Here is a 20478-nt window from a genome sequence, read left to right as displayed (position 1 = left end):
TAAACTCAGTAAACTCAGTTCAATTTTACGAGTTTACTAAATTTGTGATATGAACCAAATCAGGTTCAAATTTGACTTTAAGATGTATGCTGACTTGTTTTGCGAGATTGAACATATTTTTCAAACTCTATATTGGATAAAGCTGAAATTTTACAGGAAAATATTAGATACATGAAAATATATTCTGGTAAATTTTCAGGTCAAATGGAGATAGGGAACATGATATTTTAGAGGGTCAAAGTTAGTAAACTAATATTGTCAAAAATATCAAACAAGATCTTCAAGGCTTCATGTACTGTTTGGGACATATCTAAAGTTATCGGTGGAATTTTGCTTCGATTAAAGTTAGGATAGAAACTAAGCATCTTAAACTTTCCAACTATATATCGTAGGCCCAATAATTCATCTAAACGAGAGAGAACGACATATTTGAAATCAGGATTCAAATATGCCAATAATATGCAAAAATTGAAAATTCAGGCTACATGGAGAAATTTTAACATGAAGACTTTTTTATTATTCTATTTTATTTATTTATTTATTTTAAATATTTATTTGCAATTTGATTTTTTTCTAGCGCATTAGACATTGTTTAAGTGTTTATTTTATTATTGAATTTATGTTAGTTAATTACTAATTTAAACTCATTAGCTCGCAACCTAAAAGGGATCTATGAAAACTTATTGTGATGGGAACAATCAGGTTGTCACTAGATTTATGTGTGTTTCCTACCTTTTAGTGATTCTCCCGTATTGAAAATTTTTGTTCTGAGACTTTTTATTTTTTCATGTCATTAATTTATTGATCCATACTATCTATCTTTCTCATTTTTTTTAGATCACTCATTGATTATAACATTACTAACTCATTTTATCATATCTTAATGCAAATTAATTTTTTGGCTAGAATTATTAATATATAATTAATTAAAAAAATCACTTATAATTTTACAATTTAAGTTTATAATCTGAGTTTATATTATATTTTTCATGTCGTGTAAAAAAAATATATATATTTTTTTTTTTGATAATCTTGGTGATGAATATAACTTGTTCACGCAAAATAATATTATTGCTACATTATTTTTATTATTATTAAGTTCATTATGCATAAAGTCGTTTGCTGATGTGTGAAGGGGCGGAATTATTTCGATTATTCGTATATTATTGATTATTTAAGTGATTTGATTATATTTCACAATCTCGTTTATGTATTGTCATGATTATTATAATTATATTTTCGTAGCTAAAACTTTTATCACGTTGATGCAAGTAGCATTTTTATATTACTATTTGCATAATTAAAAATACTTAATTAATATTTAATCGTTCATCTACTTTAAGCTTTTCACTTATATATAATACATTTATTCATTAAATCTAACTAAACTTTTACCCAAGAGTGATCTTGTATTTGAACGACAAGCATTTAATCACTTGTAGATATGATACTGAATTTATTATTATTAATAATACATTTACACTGTTTAAAAAAATAATAATATTAGATTTATCGGTTAGTTGTTACAATTTTATTGTCAGACTAACCATAATATATTATAAATTACCAATAATTATCTTACATAATTTTAATTTTATTATATAATGAAACATCATATCTAAATTAATTAAACATATTTTAATTATAATCCTCCTCTTTATTATCTTCATAGTCATGTCCAATATTTTTTTGTTCGGTGAACTCAAAATCTATCTCATCATCTTTATTTACTTTTCTATATTTACTGGTACTCAATATTATATTTAACTCATCAACATCAATATACATATTCCCGGTCACATTAAAATTTAAATTTTTTAACTTTATAAATTAAGTAACTTGATATGATTCAATTAACTCATCTATTTAAAATACATCATCTCCTCTAATTACTTTATTATTAACGTTTTCAACAACTTCAACTTGAAAATGACTTCTAGCTTTGATTTTCATAATGCTTCTAGGTTTGATTTTCATAATGAATAACTAATTATAAAAATTGAACCAAAAAATAAATATTATTTATAAATTTAGGTTGATGCTGACAATTCGAGATGGTTGAATTTACAAGGATGATGACTAGATTTATGAGAAAATAAAGGGAGGGGACTGCTAGTTTTTGGGTAGGAAGATGAACAAGAAGGAAGGGGGGGAAACTGTTGGGTTTTATTTCAATTAATTTTTCTGGTAGAATGTTCATAAAAAATATATTTATATTTCTGATGGAAATTATCAATGTGATTTTTCTTTTATTTTTATTTTTTCTATCATGTTAGAAATTACTTAATTTTCATCAGTAATTAAGGATGGAAAATTTCCATCACTATTTATATCAGTAATTAAGGATTTTTATTTTACTTATTTTTTTCTATGATTATGATTGCATGCTAATTTGTTCTTATGGATTTTCTTTTGCCACATTTAGAGTGACCACTTGGAGAACGCTCTTCTTGACAATGAAAACAATTTGTGTAGGGTACGTGCTGATGGTTATGCTTCTCCCTTAAGTCAGAGTTGTTTGTACACACCAGATCAAATTAAATTAAATTTTTTTTGATAAAAATAATAATAAAAAAAATAAAAATCAAATTTGAGATAAAATAAAATTTGAGAACCCAATATTATTTTTTGAGAGTGTTAGACATAAAAATTAAGGTGAAGAGGGAGAGAAAAACAAAACAAAGAGAAAAATAATGGCTTGTTAGAGCCAAACCAAACATCAATAGTCAACATGTTTGGTTTTGTAACCTATAGTGATAGGATGTTTGAACAGTTATACGGAGATTTGTCATTGTCAGGTGTGAATTTGCATAATTTTTTATTTAATCATTAAATCAAACTCAAATTTACAAGAGATTCTTGAGATCCAGTTCCGTAGAGAACCCTCTTCGGCTAATGGATTTCGTAAAATCAGGCTATTAAGATCCTATTGTGCTAATTTTCCTTAATTTTACTGGATTTCATGTTATTTTCTTTTACGGTTTAGGATTATGATGATGTTGGTTTCTAGCCTATAAAATAATATTGTAATCCTCTCTAGAAGACATATACTATTGGATTTTATTTCAAAATAATAAATTACGAATTACGAATTTAAGTTTGCAGCTCTGTTCTGCTCATCAATCTGTCATTGTTTTAAGTTTCGAGCTTCGCTCATCAAATATGTCCTCGCTATCAGTTTTGCTGTGAATTATTGGGCCCTTGATATGTCTAAAACAGACTGGCTTTGTCCGCCTTGCCATAAAATGCTGTGAGTTTGCTGCCTCCATCTTCTTGGTTATCGCGTGGAACGTCCAGAAAGCTGATCATAATTCAGTCAAGACTTCAGTTGCTTAATTTGGTTTCAGCTACAGTGCACTGAGTTTGATGTTTCCTTAATGTTTCTCGAGTCAATCCGCCGCTATGGATCGTATCAGCGGGCAGAAAGTTTAGCACATGTTCGTGTAATCCCTTTTTAAGAGAAGAACTGCTGGAAAAAGAGATCATCTTATGCATTTGTGTGATCATTCTTTCTTTCTGGTTTTTTCTTCTGTTTTCTCTCTGAACTGTCATTTCTTGTTTTCATTTTTAGCTTCAATTGTATCTAAACAATCTTCTAACTGTTTCCATTCAATAAAGTGAAATTAGTCATTTGAGCTGTAGATCTTCAAGTCCTCAAGTCCATAACCTGCATGGTTTTACTCACAAAACTCATAACCTGATTTATAATAACCTGATTCATGTAATTCATTAAATTTTTTATTTTTTTAAAAAAATTATTTTTATTTAATAATATGATAAAAAAATAAAAATTTGTAAAAATTAAGCACTAATCAAATATCAAAATGATTATGTTAAGACTATAATAATTTTATAAAAAGCACATCGAAACAAATTATAACAACCAATTTAATAAAATATTAAACGATTATGTTAAAACTATAATAACTTCATAAAAAGCAGATCGAAATAATTATAACAACCAATTTAAAATTAATAAAATATTAAATGATGAAATAAAAGAAAAAGTAGAACTTATATATAAAAGGAAAAAAATCATTTGTTCCCTTTTATTTTTATAAATCTTAGCTTGCAATTTTTTTTTCAATTTTTTTTTTAAATTGAGGTGCTTTATTTTTATATGAACAATGAATCATTATAACCTTTTTATTTTATTTTAATAAAGAGTACAAAAATATATGTTTTTAAAAATTAAATACTAACTAAATATCAGAATATTTATTTAAAATTATAATAACCTCATAAAAAGTAAATTAAAACATATTACGATGATTAATTTAAAATTAATTAAATATTTAAAGATAAAACTAGAAGGGAAAAAATTTAAAATGTAGAATTAAGAAAAAGAAACAAAATTGAGGTGCTTCACTATTATACTAATATTGAATCACCATAAACTTTTTATTTTTATTTTTTAGGGAGTTTAATTAATTTTTAAACTTTAATTATTTAGAAAGTATAATTAATTCTCCACATGATTAGACAAAATTCAAATCAAATCACATAGTCGACAAGTGCATAAAATTCTCCACGTGATTTGATCGGATCACATTGAGAGCATCAACGGATGATGCATATGTTGGTGCTATTTCAGATTAAAAGCGAATATAGCAAAAGCTCAATGAAAACACTTCAAGCTCTGTATTGTAGGCAATACATAATTAAATTAAAAACATTTCAAGCTCTCAGAACCCATGAGGCTAAATAATAATTGAAGCTCATACGTTTGATGTATGATTATTTAAAATCATTTTAAATATATGTGATTTCATATTCGAGTTTTGTAATTGTTAATATAATGACAACTGGAAACTTATATAATCGTTAATTTTAGAACTTATAAGATTAGTCGAGGTGTGCGAAAACTGACTAAAATATCCATGTTAAACAATAAAAAAAAAACATTTCAAATGTATAATTAACCGGAGGTTGCTCAGTCACTACCATAATTTTTATATAAATATATTCTTTATCGTATTAGATTAATAATATTATTACATTCCAAAATGCAACAACAACAAATGTCATATAAGAGTATATTTCTTCTCGATCTCTCTATATATATATATATATATATATATATGCTTGGAATGCTACCATTGACAAAAGCATCAAATGTCATATAAGAGTATATTTTTTTTTCTTTACAGCACACTCACTTGCACTCATATATATATATATATATAGTTAACTTTTTAAAAAATATCTTTTATGTCCCTAAACGTTTTCTTCCCGCGCACACATATTATTTCTTTATTTTTTTTAAATGCCTTCTATATCCCTCAACAATAACTTTTATGATTTTTGGGTAAAATTTCCTGAATCCTGATACCTGTTTATACCAAATCTTGCCCGGGTTATATCGAATTTCACTAAGTTATTCGTTGATACTTTTAGTTTCATGAAATTTACTTCTATAAAAATTTTATTCACATTTTCATGTTTGTTTATTTATATATATTAACACTTGAACAAAACATTTTAATCCAGATTCTCGAATATATCATCATTCTTATAATTTAATTTATCACTTTCCATTATTTTTTTGAAAACCTGACTTTTATGAAAATCAATAATATTATCCAGGGTTTTACAATAGCAAATAAAAGAATGAGGATCAAATTTGACAAATAAATAAATTGAAGGATGAGATTTTAAAAAATAAATTTGTATAAATTACTTCAAATAAAATAAATAATGATTAAAATGACATGAACCAAATATGAAGGACAAAAATAATTAGAGGGTTGATTTGAAAATTTTAAAAGTAGTTATGGAGATTAAAGAGAGAGGAAATAAAGAAAAAAAAAATAATCGGTGACAAACTAGAGGTCCATTGACTATATGTTGTATCGAGAGATAGAGAGGCCACAAAACGATTTGAACGTAACTCTTGGAAGCCATCATTTGGCTATAAAACCCGCACTGCCCGAATGACACAACAACAATCCACACGCTTACATAGTCAATGTACATGTTAGCTAATTTTTAAAAATAAAATTTATATTTATTAAATTATTAAAATATCCCCAATCAAATTGATTATTATAAAAAAAACCGCAATGAAAATACTAAAAAACCCTAGATTCTAGTTAAATGATTTTTGCTTATAAAAATAATTTAATCATTTTACTGAAAAAATCAAATGCCTAAAAAAGCCTTAGACGTCGATTTTAAAAAAAACCTTGCTTTTAAAACCAATCTAGTCATTTTAGCATGCTTTAAAAATACTTAAAAAAATATGTACAATAACCAATAGGTGATTAAGAAAAACCATATTAACCCATCAGCAAGACCATTTGGTTTTTTCTTAAGAAGGTTAAAATATTGTTCTAATCCATGCTATTTTGTGTCTTCATCTACAATGTTTATCTGACCTTCTTTTGGTTTTTGTTAATTATTGATTAATTTTGCCGAAGACTAGTTAATCTTCTTTCTCTTGCTTTGACTCATTTTTTCCCATTAACTTCAATAGGGAAACAAGATGGCAAACAATATATATATATTAAACGTGCAAGGGAGTGCAATTCACTCTCTCAAGTTCTTTTCAGTACTGCACATGCCTTACAGGACCTCAATAGGGTTGCGCATGCCTTACAAGACTCCATGACCTTCGAGCATATCGTTTTAATGGTTATTTATAATTGTGATGATTCTGATGAAGTCAGATTCAGTTCCCACAATCTTACAACCAGCAAAGAACACTTAAGCAAAGAGGAAGCAAACAAAATTGAATGGAAAAGTAGTTAGATAATTGAAGCGGTAAGCATTTCATTAGGCGCATCAGCATGAGGCCTTGTCCAAGAATGTACAAAAGCAAAGTGAGGGGAAAGTGAAAACCCCACCTTAATCATTCATGAAAAACGGGCCATATAGACTATCCACAACAGCAAACTGCATGTTCTCTGACGGTTTCCAGTGACGTTTCCTTTGGTTGATGAACCAGTTGTTTATCTGTTTCTGTTCCAGGCCAGTTGATTCAGCCAAAGCAACCTTGTCAGCTTCCTGAAATATCAAAAACAATAAAATGCGATTAAAGGGCTTGACCATGCATTCAGATTTTCCAACAAAATGCTATACATTAGAGCAAGAGATAGATTAGGGTTTTCAGTTGGCGACGATATTTGCTTCAAAGAAATAATTACCGTTGGGTATGGCCATTTGTAATGAATGGTCCACCAGTTAAGTAGGACTTCCCTTGCTTCTTTCGGCAGTTTTCCTTTCTTCTTCTTCTTCGAAAACTCGTGCTTTAAGGTGCTTATGTAACCACTATATTTACATAGCAGTTTGTCCTTAAGCTCTCGATCCTCGTTTGCACGGGTACAATCTTGCACCTCTGCATCTCCTCCACTGGCATCTTCATCCGATGAACCAACAGCTTCATCTGGCAGGAGAATGAATTAATAGGATGCCAACAAACATATAACCAAACTCATTGTCACTGTTTAAAGAGAATCCATGTGTGTGCGTGTGTTCAATGAGGAGCCAGAGATAAACAGCTGCCTACGACAAACAAATGCATGAGCAGGTGCATTAGAAAGACTTCACTTTACAATGTCGAATTCACTGTCACTGTTCACAATTTTACAAATTGCATGGAAGTTTCAGCCAAAACCACCACTGCTTTTGAGCAGTATCACTGCCTATCTGAACCAAGATACCCCAAACCGCCTTCAGAACCATCTTGTTTTTACATAGCTAGACAGCATACTCCATAGATAACAAATTAATAGCAACAATATCCTAATACAAGATGGAGGAAAAAAATTTCAAAACACGGCACTTATGCGCTCTGGTATTATCATTACCACAAGGTACAGACGGTCCTTACTATGCTACATTAATTTTAACCATACAACTAAACCGCCTTTCTTTTTCCCTTACATTTCCAGAGGAATCCAATAGCTAGCTAGGCTTCTTAAGAAGAAAGATGGACAAGTCCTAAAGTGTCACGTTTGGACTAACACACCCAACAAACCATCACGGGGGTGATCAAAAAAAAAAAAAAATTAAAAAAAAATCAACTTGATGGGTCTGCAGAAAATCAACTGAAAAGAAACAAGAAAAAAAAAGAGGGAAGTGGGGCACAGGATAATGAACACTTGGGAGGCATGATCCCATGTCTCCATGGATGCTGTACTCAGAATTTGGGACCCACGAGGAAATTTGGATAGAAAAGAACAGTATACAACACAGCGCGCGGTTAAAAGTAGGAATGCGTGAGGAAGAAGGAAAGATTGAGAGGTTCGTTGTGTCGTATCGCAGTCAGAGAAGAGGTGGCGCCTTTAAAAGAGTACGGCTCCTTAAAAAAGAGGCAACGCGCATGGCACGCGCGCACGCTCTGCCCTAGACTAGACTACACTCCCTTCTCTCCTTACGATACTTTCATTTCAATCACCTCACCCTCTCACAAGTGCAGTCACAGTGCCTTCCCTCGACCTTGGAAAAACCCCAAAATTTACAATAAAAAAAGAAAAACCACAGAGGAAATGGCGGGGAATTTTAAGGGTCTTCTGCACCACTATTTTCTCCCAATATATATATATATATAAAGAAGAAATCACAAGGACTGACTCTGTATTGTAACCAGAGGGAAGAATTGCAGTTCAGCATTTAATATTTTTGCAATGAGTCGAGCTGAATCAGGGCAGCAGAAAGGAACATACAGCCTTGGGAAGTGAAGTGGACGGGAGACTAGAAAGATACTGTAGTGCTAGAATCGTAGATAGAGCCACCGAAAGTTAAGAGTGAGCGCTTCATAATTACTAGATAGAACCTGATTTTGCAGCGCTTGCAGCGGGCGTCCAATGTGGCTTCCAACCAAATCCCTTTTATGCCCCTCCATCTCCAAACCCTAACCCCCAAACATGCCCAAGTTCTTAAAATAATAATATTCCAGGCTAATAATCAAACCCTAAAATTCATAATCCACCCCTGATAAAACCCAAACACCATAGCTAGAAAGTTGTAAAAAAATATAGATTTATTTAGGCAGTTTTTTTAATGGATATTTTTTAAAGTAATTTTAAATTAAAAATATATTAAAATAATATATATATTTTTATTTTTTTCCTTGACAATTCAAAAACAATAAAAAAAAATTTAACAAAAAAAATCAAGTTTTTGCCAATAAACGCTTCCTTAGTATCAAAGAATTGGGCCATTACAGGAAAAGAGCATGCATGTTGCCAGATTAAATCCCTATAAAACTAAAGTTAATTTGAACTCCTTTTATATCAAAAGAAACTAACAAGAAAACAAAAGAAAGGGAGGAGACTGCAAAATCATCCATTATTTAAATAGAGAGTGATGAATTTTTTTTAAAATAAATTATTTCTAAAACATTTTAAAAAAGCAATGCCAAAACACTATCTTAGAGCAACAAGAATTTTTAACATAGAAAACAAGCAGCAGACACAGACTAGGGGACGGAGGGGACTCAATCCAATGATTTACAATACTAATAACATTCGAAAAACATGATTAGGAAGTCTCGAAAATACAACCTCATGATCACTCACAGCATTCACACGACAAGGCCACAGCTCAAATCCCATTCCATTTTGAGCATGAAATGAAACATCACTGGGGGCATTTCATGCCTCCTCTTGATTGATTTGTGTGTGAAGGCCTATCATATAGCCAGCAATGTTGTTCAATAAATGTTAAGCACACAAGCTATACTTACTTCTTTCAGCACTCAGAAAAAGAGTGTCGATTGTTGAGATAAAAGGAAAATAAAAGGGAAAACACTTGAGTTGATGGAATAGAAGGAAAATAATATGGCTAAAGCATTGGGAACGACCAGATATTAGCATACAGCTGCAGCAGATGGAGACACTAAGATATGACTCTTGACTATCGCACTCTTCTTATCCCATGTTTAGGGCTCTGGCACATACTTGAGCTCTTTATGGACAGCAAAATAATTTTTTGATGTGCACAAGGAATACAGGCTCAAGCCCATGCTCTTCTAATCTATAACAAAACTCATGAATATAAACTGATAGCAAGCTGCACGAAAGCATTCCAGCCACGATGAGCAAGCATGCTCGAAGGTGCTAAGAACAAGGAGAGCTTATTTTCAAATTACTTGTATCCTAATGTCCCAATGACACGATGATGCATCAAACCATGAGACTGTGCTGTGGTCATGAATAAAGAGCAGAAAAATAGCTCAATAAACACAAAAGCTAATTCATATGAAGGGTCTACAATAAACCGATGGGAAATAGAGGAGCCTCTCACAAGAAGTTAATGCATATCAAGTCATAGAATCATAGAGTAAACAAGAGACTGACCAAGATTTCATCCTTTAGCAAACCAAGCCAATAATAATAAAAAAGAGAGGAAATCTCATATGGAACACAACACCGTGAAAACATAAGTCATCAATCCAGCTAGTCTACGCACCAAAAGATACTCGAAGATATCCACAGACTAACAGCTTAAAAGTGAAGTCATTTCTTATTCAGTGCCCAGCATTAAGAATCCCTTTTGATACCACAAAGTCTCTAATCAGGGCATACATAAAGCATAAAAATGACACCAAGGAAAATGCAAATCCGCACTGTACAGGTAGGCAATTAACCAAAAAGAGTGTGAAGCCCCACTATAGGATCTTCATGCACTCTATTAAAATCAGAACTTTAGCTTCACGAATGCAGAAATATAATAATTCAACCAATCCATATCTAAAGCTCTTATTCCCAGACAAAATCCATAACCTCCAGTGTACGAAATGCAGCTTTCTTTCAAAATGATTCTAAAAATAGCATGCAACTATAATATGTGTGGGCTTGTAGCCTTGACCACAGAGGAATGCAACTAAAATAACAATTTTGGCGACAAAGACCATCTGTATTCTGTACAAAGTAAAAAAAGAAAAAAGCCAGTAGTTTCAACCATTATTGAATTACATTAAGCCTCAAAAGCAGGAGATCAACAGTGATCTGGTACATAAAAAGGAAGGAATAGATGACAAAGGAAGACAAGAGGAACATCCTAACACGAGCAGCAGGTGCTTCTCTACTTCAATTGCCATAAAGCAAACATGATGATATCTTGAAAACCAAACTCCTTGTACTTAAGTCTACCATGATATCTCTAGTTCATTGGGAGATTCAGTTGGGAATCTAATATATTTAGTAATGTGTATGATCAAGCAGAAAAGGGGTTTGCTTTCAGTTCGGGCTATATTTTATATATTTCCAACAGCCTGCAACTCTTCCCAAAGAATTCTTAATATGCTATGACAGCGGTTCCAAGGCTTTCACTCTATGGATGCCAGAACCAATCCAATCCTCTGACCTTCTTTCCTAAGGAATAGTTTTTAATTCCCACCCGTGGCATGCCCTACAACTCGTGCTTTATTGAAACTTAAATCTCTAATCACAATACAAATAAAGTTGACAGCCAGTTGTTTAAAAGGGAATTACCAAATCCCATTTGCTTCCACACCACTAAGGATTAGCATCAAAACACTCACCAGAAACGTTTAACATTTAATCAAACACAATTCAGTATTGCCTCAACCTTGTCTAAGGACAATTATGAGGAACAAAGCGAGTTTAATTCATGACTCACTTGAACAACTCACAACTCATAGGCTCTTATATATTAGTTTCCCAAGAAAAAGAAGTGCCTTGGTATAATTCCTTTTCTAGAACATTTTCCAATATTTAGGTGTTGTCATTCCCTTTCTCCCATGCTAAAATAAGAAGGAAAAAGGGAGTGCTTACAAGTAACAACGGAATCAGTAAGTATCAGGATCAGCAATAACTCCTAGCTACAATCTGAACTTGGAGCGTCAAGGTGGTTTGAAACTAAGATTATAATTTTACCAAATGAAAGCATCTAATATTGGTTGAAAAGAAAAGCTTCTATTGGTTTTTATCCTTCGATGCAATCCATGACAAAAGCTATTGCCTCCATGGATTCTACCTTTAAAGCTAATAATTCTGATTCTTGAATACTCCCTTAAGATGGAAACGAAAGGAAAGGGAAAGTAGAAATGAAAGCTTAATGCCCCCAACCCTAAAATGGATAACTTTTCTACATGTTCTCCCATGTTGCCGTACTAATTCAGATCCATTACCGCCAAAAGGGTCTTTCTTTTCTAGGTTTTTTTTTTGACATTTCTAAATCTGAAACCTTGGTTTTTACAGCAAGAATATGAATAAATGTTCTTAGAGGTGCAGGGTTTTTGTCCAGAACCAATATGGGAAATTGGCCATGAAAACAGCCACTCCCACTATTCCTCGTGTGATCAGGCTGTTCTGCTAAAATGCACTAGGTTTTATGCTAGCGTGCGCCTCACTCTCTTTCACATTATGTGATTGCTATCACATGTTCCCATAACATAGAAGATAATATTATAATAAATAAAATCTACTGCACAAACATCAACAAACTAGTTAACATACTGAGTAGTAAAAGAGAGAGAGAGAGAGAGATTGAGACCATGAACTTGACTTCTGGAAGCACCATTGCAGAGCGTATTAAACTGAGCCTCAATATCATTCAAGAAAGCGGTAGCTTCATCAAAAGGCCTAGAGAGATCCGCCTTATACTTCATCAGAATGTCGCAGTAAGTTTCCTACAAAGAGAAAAAACATCATGTAATGTCAGTCAAGAAACGAGAGAGAGAGAGAGAGAGGGGGGGAGGGAGAAAAGGATAAAATCCATTTTGAAGAAGAAAACCTAGAAGAAAAAGGAAATATTCCACTTGAAATCAAGAAATCAAACAAAGGAGTCCCGAAAAGGAAAGTAGGGACTTTATTTCCATGTCTAAATAAGTAACTAAATAAGGCCATCAAATATGGAAACTGAGAAAGTTAGAAGAAGATGAGAGAGATGGGGAAAATAGGTTATTAGGGTTTTGGATCCTTCAAGAAGAGAGGAAGTACTAAGAGAAAAAAGAGACCATGAACTCGTCAAGCGCGGGATCTGCACCCAAGCAAGAGGCGACAGTATTATCGGACCTCTTGGAAACATCATTCTCTTCCCGGATTCCATCTAACAAATAAGCCATCTCCGGCGGTGCTCCCACCTGAAAACACAGAAATCAAAAGAAATTAGTAAGAAAACAAATAAAACAACAGTCTACAGTAGACTTATCGATACCCTTTATGGAGCACTAACCAATAAATATTGGAACTTTCCAATTTCCAGGATTTTCAAAAGACTAACAGCATATATGGTCTACACAGCTTCCCTATTTTTTTAGGCTAGCTGATAACAGAAGTTTGTATTACATAATAACAAAATGTCAAAGAAATTGATCAATTTAATATATTGGGCATCAAAGAAGAAATTTACAGGAGAACACACATGTAATTGCAACGATATAGCAATAAAATACATTCAGAAATCGTCGCACAATACATTTCATGGATCAAATTGAGGCTCTTATACATCCTTCAAATCAAGACCACTCAAATGATGGAAATCAAGAGTCTCAAAACTTCTTAGTTTTTTTCAAGAACTTCACACTGAGTTTGGCTCATTTAGAAAAGAGTCTCGAATGCTTCGAGTTCCGTCTGTCACTTGGCCTAACTGTTCTAGTTTGCTTGATTTTAAAGAACATTACATGTAGTTCAAAATCCAAATCATTTGGTTACCAAAAAGATTAGTGTATATACCTTCTGGCAATCAATATAAGCTTCGAGTAACTTAGGATAAAGAGGGTGAGAAGCAATTTTAGCCCTAATTGCACAAGAAGCCTCCTCCTGTGAATTATTACTATTACTATTATCACCAACACAACCGCCACCACCACCTCTCTGCTGCTGCTGCTGCTGATGATGATGATGCAACTCCACCACCATTGAAGCAGCATCAGATACTGAAGAACCACAAAACAATTGCTCCGATCCAAAGAAAGGAAATGATGCCTCCCCAGCTGCAGATGGGAACCCCATATGATGGTAGTAATTAGCCACTACTGGAGCACCCGCGTTCTCTGAGGGCACCTGCAAAGAGTAATCAGTGCTAGTGGATTGAAGACCGTGCAGTTGCTCCATCATTGAGAGAGAAAGAATCAGGTTTAGCAAACTGGGTTTTCTACTGGTTAGCAGCAGCCGTGGAAGTAGATCCTTGAAACAGAGATTAAAAAAAAAAATATTGGGTTCAACTGTGTTGAAATAGAGAAACAAGTGTGGTTTTGTAGTGGTTGAGCTAGTGAGAGGAGAGGAGAGTGTAGTTACAGACTTACAGTACGTAATAAAAATAAGGACTGGGTTTATGGGATATAACTTTCAGTCTCAGGTGCTTGAAATTAATTAAATTAATGGAGAAGAACTCTAAACTGACGATGATGATGATGATCAGAACAAGACAGCGAAAGAGAGAAGTTCCTGAGGCATGGTGGACCCTCGAGCCTCAGTTGCTTCTTTCCACTCCCTCCAGGCCCAGGGCCAGTTTGCATAAACCTCCACGCTATTATGGCGCGCGTTGCCCTAACTTGCCGAAGAGACTTCTATATATACTTGCTAGTGAATTCCCCATTACAGCATCACTCTTGGCAAGAAAAAAAAAACCTGCCGCCTGCATGGTGGTGGTAGATGACGAATACACGGTAATAAGCTCTTCTGTAGCAGCACTTGGGATCCTCTAGACAAATAGTGGATGGGACCATCTATGTTTTGCTCTGGGCTCCAACCCGAACAACTCTCTCTAGCCGATCAACTCCAATACCAGTCATAGAGACCCGAATCGTAGCACGTTTTGGGCTCGCGTCTTCATGTTTGGACAAAGCCCATTAACTTAAGACGCTCCTTAATTACGTCGTTTTTTTTTTTTCTTTCTCAAATCACGTCTTAAGTCTATTATAGCTGTTGTAGTGTGTTAAATGATTTTCTAGAAATTTATTTAGTATTAGAAAATTTAATCAATAAAAAGTATTTTTCAATCAAATAAAAATATGTTTATTATGATTATTGTTTTTTTATTTTTTAATTAATTTTTTAAATTATCAGATTTTATTTCTCTATTTATTTTATTTGAAATAATTTATGAAATTAATTTTTTTATTTTCACTCTCTTTTAATTTTTTTATCTGTTAGATTAGATACTCGTTATTTTAATTGTTATTTATTTTATTTAAAATAATTTATAAAATTTGATTTTTTTTTAATTTTATTATCTTTCAACTTTCTCGTTTATTAGTTTTGATTTTTATTTTTCTAATAAAATAAAAAAAATATTAATAAGATATTTCCCAACTTATTTTTATGATATAATTAAACACTGAAAAGTATTTTCTAATTTATTTTTTATAATACTGTTAAATATAAAAAAATAACCCACTTTTTTTGAAGTTATTTTCTAAATAAAAAATTAATTTTCAGAAAATAAATATAACCTTAACTTAGCTTTGTTTGAATACGAAGGAAAATATATTGGGCCATCCATGATGAGTTAATTAATCCAGTACATGATTTTTATTGGATAAAAAGACAATACGTATTTTTTGAATTCAAAGATGAAGAATTTGTGTAAAAGAAAAACCTCTCTCTAACTCTCGAAGGGATTCATCTCTACAACAAAGGTTCATCTAGGCTGTGATTTCAAAGAAGTATAGTTTTGATCCATTTAAAGGTTTCCAACATTGGTATGAAAGACATTTTGCTTGTTTTCTAGTCCAATTGACATGTATGAATAGTATAAAATATATTTAAGATAATTAATGAAGGTCTGCCATGAATACTTCGAAGTTACTTCTGTAAAAAATCCATGTTCATGGAGTGTTCTTCGAGGCTGGTAATCTCCTTTTTCATAATGAACTCGGTTGTATACTTAGTATAACTACAAAGTAGACATATAAAGCTTTAAAATGGCATATTATATGAATTTCTAAGTTAAGAAACAAAGAGGTTATAAACGTTCCAAGTTAAGAAAAAATCACAGAATTTTAGGATTCCTGGAGGTTGAAGATGACCTCCCAGTCTCAGTTGCACCGGTGGTGCGTGTGAGGTTGCAAGGAAGACTGCGAGTCTTTCCCTTGGTCTGTCTATCCGAGACAGAAAACAGAAGATCCTAAGAGGATTTTTGTTGCTTAAGGTGGATCGTGAGATTCGACAAGAACTCTATACAAGAGTTCTTAATTCAATACCTATGACAAAATAATATGTGTGAGATTTGTCTAATGTGCTTAAATAATAGTTTGAGTTTAAGTTGTCTTATTTATCATTATTATTTATTTATTGGGATAAAATTTGTAATTCCCATACCGATGATAAGCTTTTTGAAATATATTTCTATATTATATATAGAACGATAAAAAAATCAAGAGTTTTTATTTTTATCAAATCAAATCGAAAGCTATGATACAATCCACTTGATGCTTTAATATATATATTTTTTAAAAAAACTCTTTATGCATGAACAAATATTAGTAAACCAATAAGTTAATTGATATAGTGAGTCGTTAGATAGTTGAATTGGTCACTTTGTGTTTTTATTTTACTAAGAAATGATGAATATTTTAAATTAATTTTAAATTTTACAATGTACAAAATCTAGTAAATACTAGCTATATAACTTGTACTCCTTTTGCAGGTTAGATAAAAAAAAATTTTGAGAAAAAAATGAATAATTTCAGTTTGAATGATTAAATTGAAAAAAAAATTAATTACTTAAAAAAACAAACCACCAAAGAAATAAGGACTAAATCTTAAAAAAATAACAAATTAAAAATTTTAATTAAATAATAAAATTGAAAACAATTGAAACTTTATTAAAGAGACAAGAAAAAAATAGAATCAGAATCAAATTTGAGAACATAAAAAATAAAATTTTATTGAATGATAAAATTAAAAAACAAATTAAAAGCTTATAAAAGTGTCAAGGATAAAAATTAAAAATCAAAAGAATGAAAACTAATACTTAAATATTCCCAAAGAAAGGGACTACCCTTAAATTTGAAATGCCAAGCTTGGTTTTCGAGGGAGGAGAGAGGGAAGAAGAAGAAAAGAAAAAAAGAAAAGGTTGTTGACGCTAAATCCAATGTTCTTTAGTCACACGCGCTGCCTCTGAAAGGAGGAGAAACCAAGGCGAATCAAATATTGTCATGAAAAACGGTGTTTGACCAACGAGCATCACCACACGAGCCACTCAGAGGGTGGGGCGCTACCACGTGTTTGACCCGTGCTTGCACGCGTCGGCAATCATTTTTTAATAATTTTATATATTTTAAATTACATAATTTGTAAACCCTAATTTTGTGGGATTAGTGAAATATTCAAAATTTAACCTGGAGATGGCATGGGTCAACTAAAAAATATAAATGACATCATACTAAATAATTAGAAATAAAGTTTTAAAGATAAAAATGCTTGTGTTTGATATGGTAAAAGTGGATCGAGACAGGGTATTTAATTAAACAAAAAATACATGAACTAAATATAAAGGCATTGTTGTAAATACATAAACTCTAGACTATAAAAACATGTTCTTTCTTCTCCTTGAGGCCAACACCATTGTTCATGGGAGAAAGAAGGGCTTTTTATTTTTATTTTCTTTCACCAAATTCATTAGGAAAACATAATAAATAAATAAATTAAAGAGGGTAAGGGAGTTTTGTGAATTAAAAGAAAAAATTCAAGTCTTTTGAGGATTTTGACTCTTAAAAAAGAGAAAATGAAAGTTAAATAGAGGAAGAGAAGATGTAAAGAAAACTTTGATTTTTCTTATAAACTTTTTCTTAAATTCGTGTTAGTAGGAGATAAGAATCACTCCTACATTGATTGATTGTAATTCTAATGTGTTTTGAAATTTGATATGTTGGAATTTCGTTATGGAAAGTTGAGTTGAATGTTTTAGGATGTTTTAATTGATAGTTTTGCTTTGGAAATGAATTCTTGAGTATAATAAAAGATTGGGTCAAGTGGAATTGATACAAAATTGAAAAAAAAAATCATGCCTCCTTTTTGCATGTGAATTTCAGCTAAGATGGAATTGAAGGGTTTCAGTTTACTAGTTTAAACTGTTGTGTGATTGTGTTATATGGAGTATCTAATGAATATGTATGAAGGAAAAATTGTATAAAAACCTAAGAAAAGAAATTAGTGTTCTATAAATGATATGACCGACTGTTTTAAAAAAAGAATGATTAATGGTGGAAATCTAAGTAATTGTATGTTTATTTGTGTGTTTAGGATTGTGATTGAATGGGTATATGTTGTTGAAAATTTAAAATATATAGAGATGATGAAATTGATTTTTTATGGTAAATCGATGGAAAATAATATATTGTTTCTACTGGTACAGGGAAGGTCATAGGACCTACCCAGCAGCAGATGACTATTTTATGCACTCAAATATGAGGTAGGTGTTTAACATCTTGAATATAAAATATTTACATTGTAATTCACAATTTTCTTAAAATGCATCTTAACTTTATTTGAAAAATGATAAATTATTGGAGAAACTAATTTCCTGGTTAATAAGACTAGTATTTTGGTTAATGAACAATCAGAGAAACTAGCTTCCTAGTTAATTAATTTGACTAGTGCCCTGATTAATAGGTAATTAGAAAAACTAGCTCGCTGGTTAATAGGCAATGGAAGAAACTAGTTCACTGGTTAACGAAACTATTACCTTGATTAATGGGTAATTATAGAAAATGGTTCCTTGATCAATATAATTAGTGCCCTAGTTAATGGGTGAATAAAGAAAACAATTAATTTAGTAATGAAATAAATGTCTGGATTAGGCTAGTGAGGACATTGGTATGCCCTTAAATTGTGTTGATCGCATTGATTCGTATAGTTAAGAGTAAAATAAGAAATTAATTGTCTAGTTTTTGATGTGGTAAATACATAGAAGAGATAATAGTAGATAATCATTGTAGATAAAACTAATTATATTTGGTATTAAATAAATTTTCAGGTACCTCGCAGCATCGTGTAGAATGAGTAGATGATTAAGAATTTCTTTTATTAATTAATGAAAATATAATTTTGTTATATCCTAATCATTTGGTAATGTAAAAGTTGGTATGCAATTAATATCTAGATTGGAAATATTTATATTTTTTGGTTAAATATTTCTCTTTATAAATAGATTTTTAATATGTTACGTTTTGTTTAGTACTTTAGAACTTAAATTGTATAAAATCTAAGCCATAATGTTTTCCTATATTTTACGTATCATGCTTTGTAATTATTTATTAATTGTGGAAATTGACTTATGAGGTATGGGATAAATTCTAGGATTATTGGACTATAATCACGCTGAGAAATGTAGTATGTTGGAAGTTAAGAATAACTTGATAAAACCTAAGGGTAAAGGAAGATTCTACCTGAGATTTGGATAGTAATATAGCCAAGTCAAGAAATTGAGTTCTAAGGAGAAAGTTAATAGCCAAAAAAATGTCAAATAACAAATAGGGTATGTTCTTGATTTAAATCGATCGACGGAATATCTTTACAAACTGATTTTGTCGATTATTTGGTTGATTAAACAAGTAATTTTATTATTATCTTAATCAGTCGATAGAATCAGTTGACCAACTAGTAAGGAAAATGTTAGATTATAAATTAAAATGGTTAATCGTTACTATTGATAATAATTAAAATAAAAATCATGTACTTTCAATGACAATTAAATATGTATAGATGATATATTGTGTAAATAAATTTAGGGTGTTACACAATTACCTATAAATCAATCCAATTATTATAAAAATACCTAAAGTCAAATACAAAAAATTCCCTTGAATGTAAGGCATAAAAAATCCTCTTAAAAGGACATGTGAGTTATTTATTGTTCATTAAAAAATAAAAAGATGAAAATATCCTTGATTATAAGCTTTACATAAATTAGAATTCAATGATATCAGGGTCTTTTAAATGTGCATTATAAAACAAAAATATATAATTACCTCTTTTAAATTGTAGTATGTAAAATAGGCTTTTTTGAAAGTATTAAATTACCTCTAATAGATAGTTTATTTTTTTTTTGTTTCTTAAAGACAGAATAGGTATTTTACCCAAAAAATTAGAAAAGCCATCCATTCAATCCTTTGTTTTCACTTCCTGTTTTTCAATCTCACCATTCCTTAACAAATTAGTCAAAATTAATCTATAATTTGGTCTAATAATATCTAAATCAAGAAACAAAAACACAAAAAAAAAATGTTGTGAGCAGTTCATCCACAATGTCATTTAAGGAGATCTACAGTACATTTTGCAAATTCCCCACTTCTTTTAGATTTACTTATAATAAAATATTAAATAAATAGGCACTCATGCATGTGTACCCACATATTTAACATAAAGAAAAAGTTTAGGGTTTTAAAATGTATTTTTTATTAGTTTCTATAAATCATCTTCTTCAATGCTTGGATGGATCCTGTAATCTCATTTTTGGGAGTCGGAGGAAAAATACGCAGATGAACTCTCGTTGCTAGCCATGAACAAGATTACGGGTGTCGATAGGTATTTTTAAAGTATTATTTTCAGTGTTAATTTTTAG

General features: G+C 31.1%; 1 protein-coding gene across 1 annotated transcript; it reads right to left on the bottom strand.

Moving 5' to 3' along the window:
- Positions 1 to 6622: 6622 nt before the first annotated feature.
- Positions 6623 to 14552, bottom strand: LOC133675515 (homeobox protein knotted-1-like 6). The gene is made up of 5 exons (XM_062096920.1): positions 13644 to 14552; positions 12926 to 13051; positions 12463 to 12598; positions 7146 to 7384; positions 6623 to 7005 (listed from the first exon to the last, which is right to left on the bottom strand). The coding sequence occupies exons 1-5, from the start codon at positions 14025 to 14027 to the stop codon at positions 6847 to 6849; spliced, it is 1044 nt and encodes a 347-aa protein (XP_061952904.1). The 5' UTR covers positions 14028 to 14552; the 3' UTR covers positions 6623 to 6846.
- Between the last annotated feature and the right edge of the window lie 5926 nt (positions 14553 to 20478).

The sequence above is a fragment of the Populus nigra genome, chromosome 16, assembly GCF_951802175.1.
Source record: "Populus nigra chromosome 16, ddPopNigr1.1, whole genome shotgun sequence".
NCBI classification, from domain to species: domain Eukaryota; kingdom Viridiplantae; phylum Streptophyta; class Magnoliopsida; order Malpighiales; family Salicaceae; genus Populus; species Populus nigra.
This window is presented reverse-complemented; position numbering and strand designations above follow the sequence as displayed.

Bases quoted from the DNA above. Each gene is read 5' to 3' on its own strand.
- LOC133675515 (XM_062096920.1), bottom strand. From the start codon at position 14,027: ATGATGGAGCAACTGCACGGTCTTCAATCCACTAGCACTGATTACTCT. The intron at 12,599-12,925 runs GTCTCTTTTTTC...TTCTCTTTGTAG, and splicing joins CCGCGCTTGACGAGTTCATG to GAAACTTACTGCGACATTCT. The intron at 7,006-7,145 runs GTAATTATTTCT...TTGATATTTCAG, and splicing joins ACAAATGGCCATACCCAACG to GAAGCTGACAAGGTTGCTTT.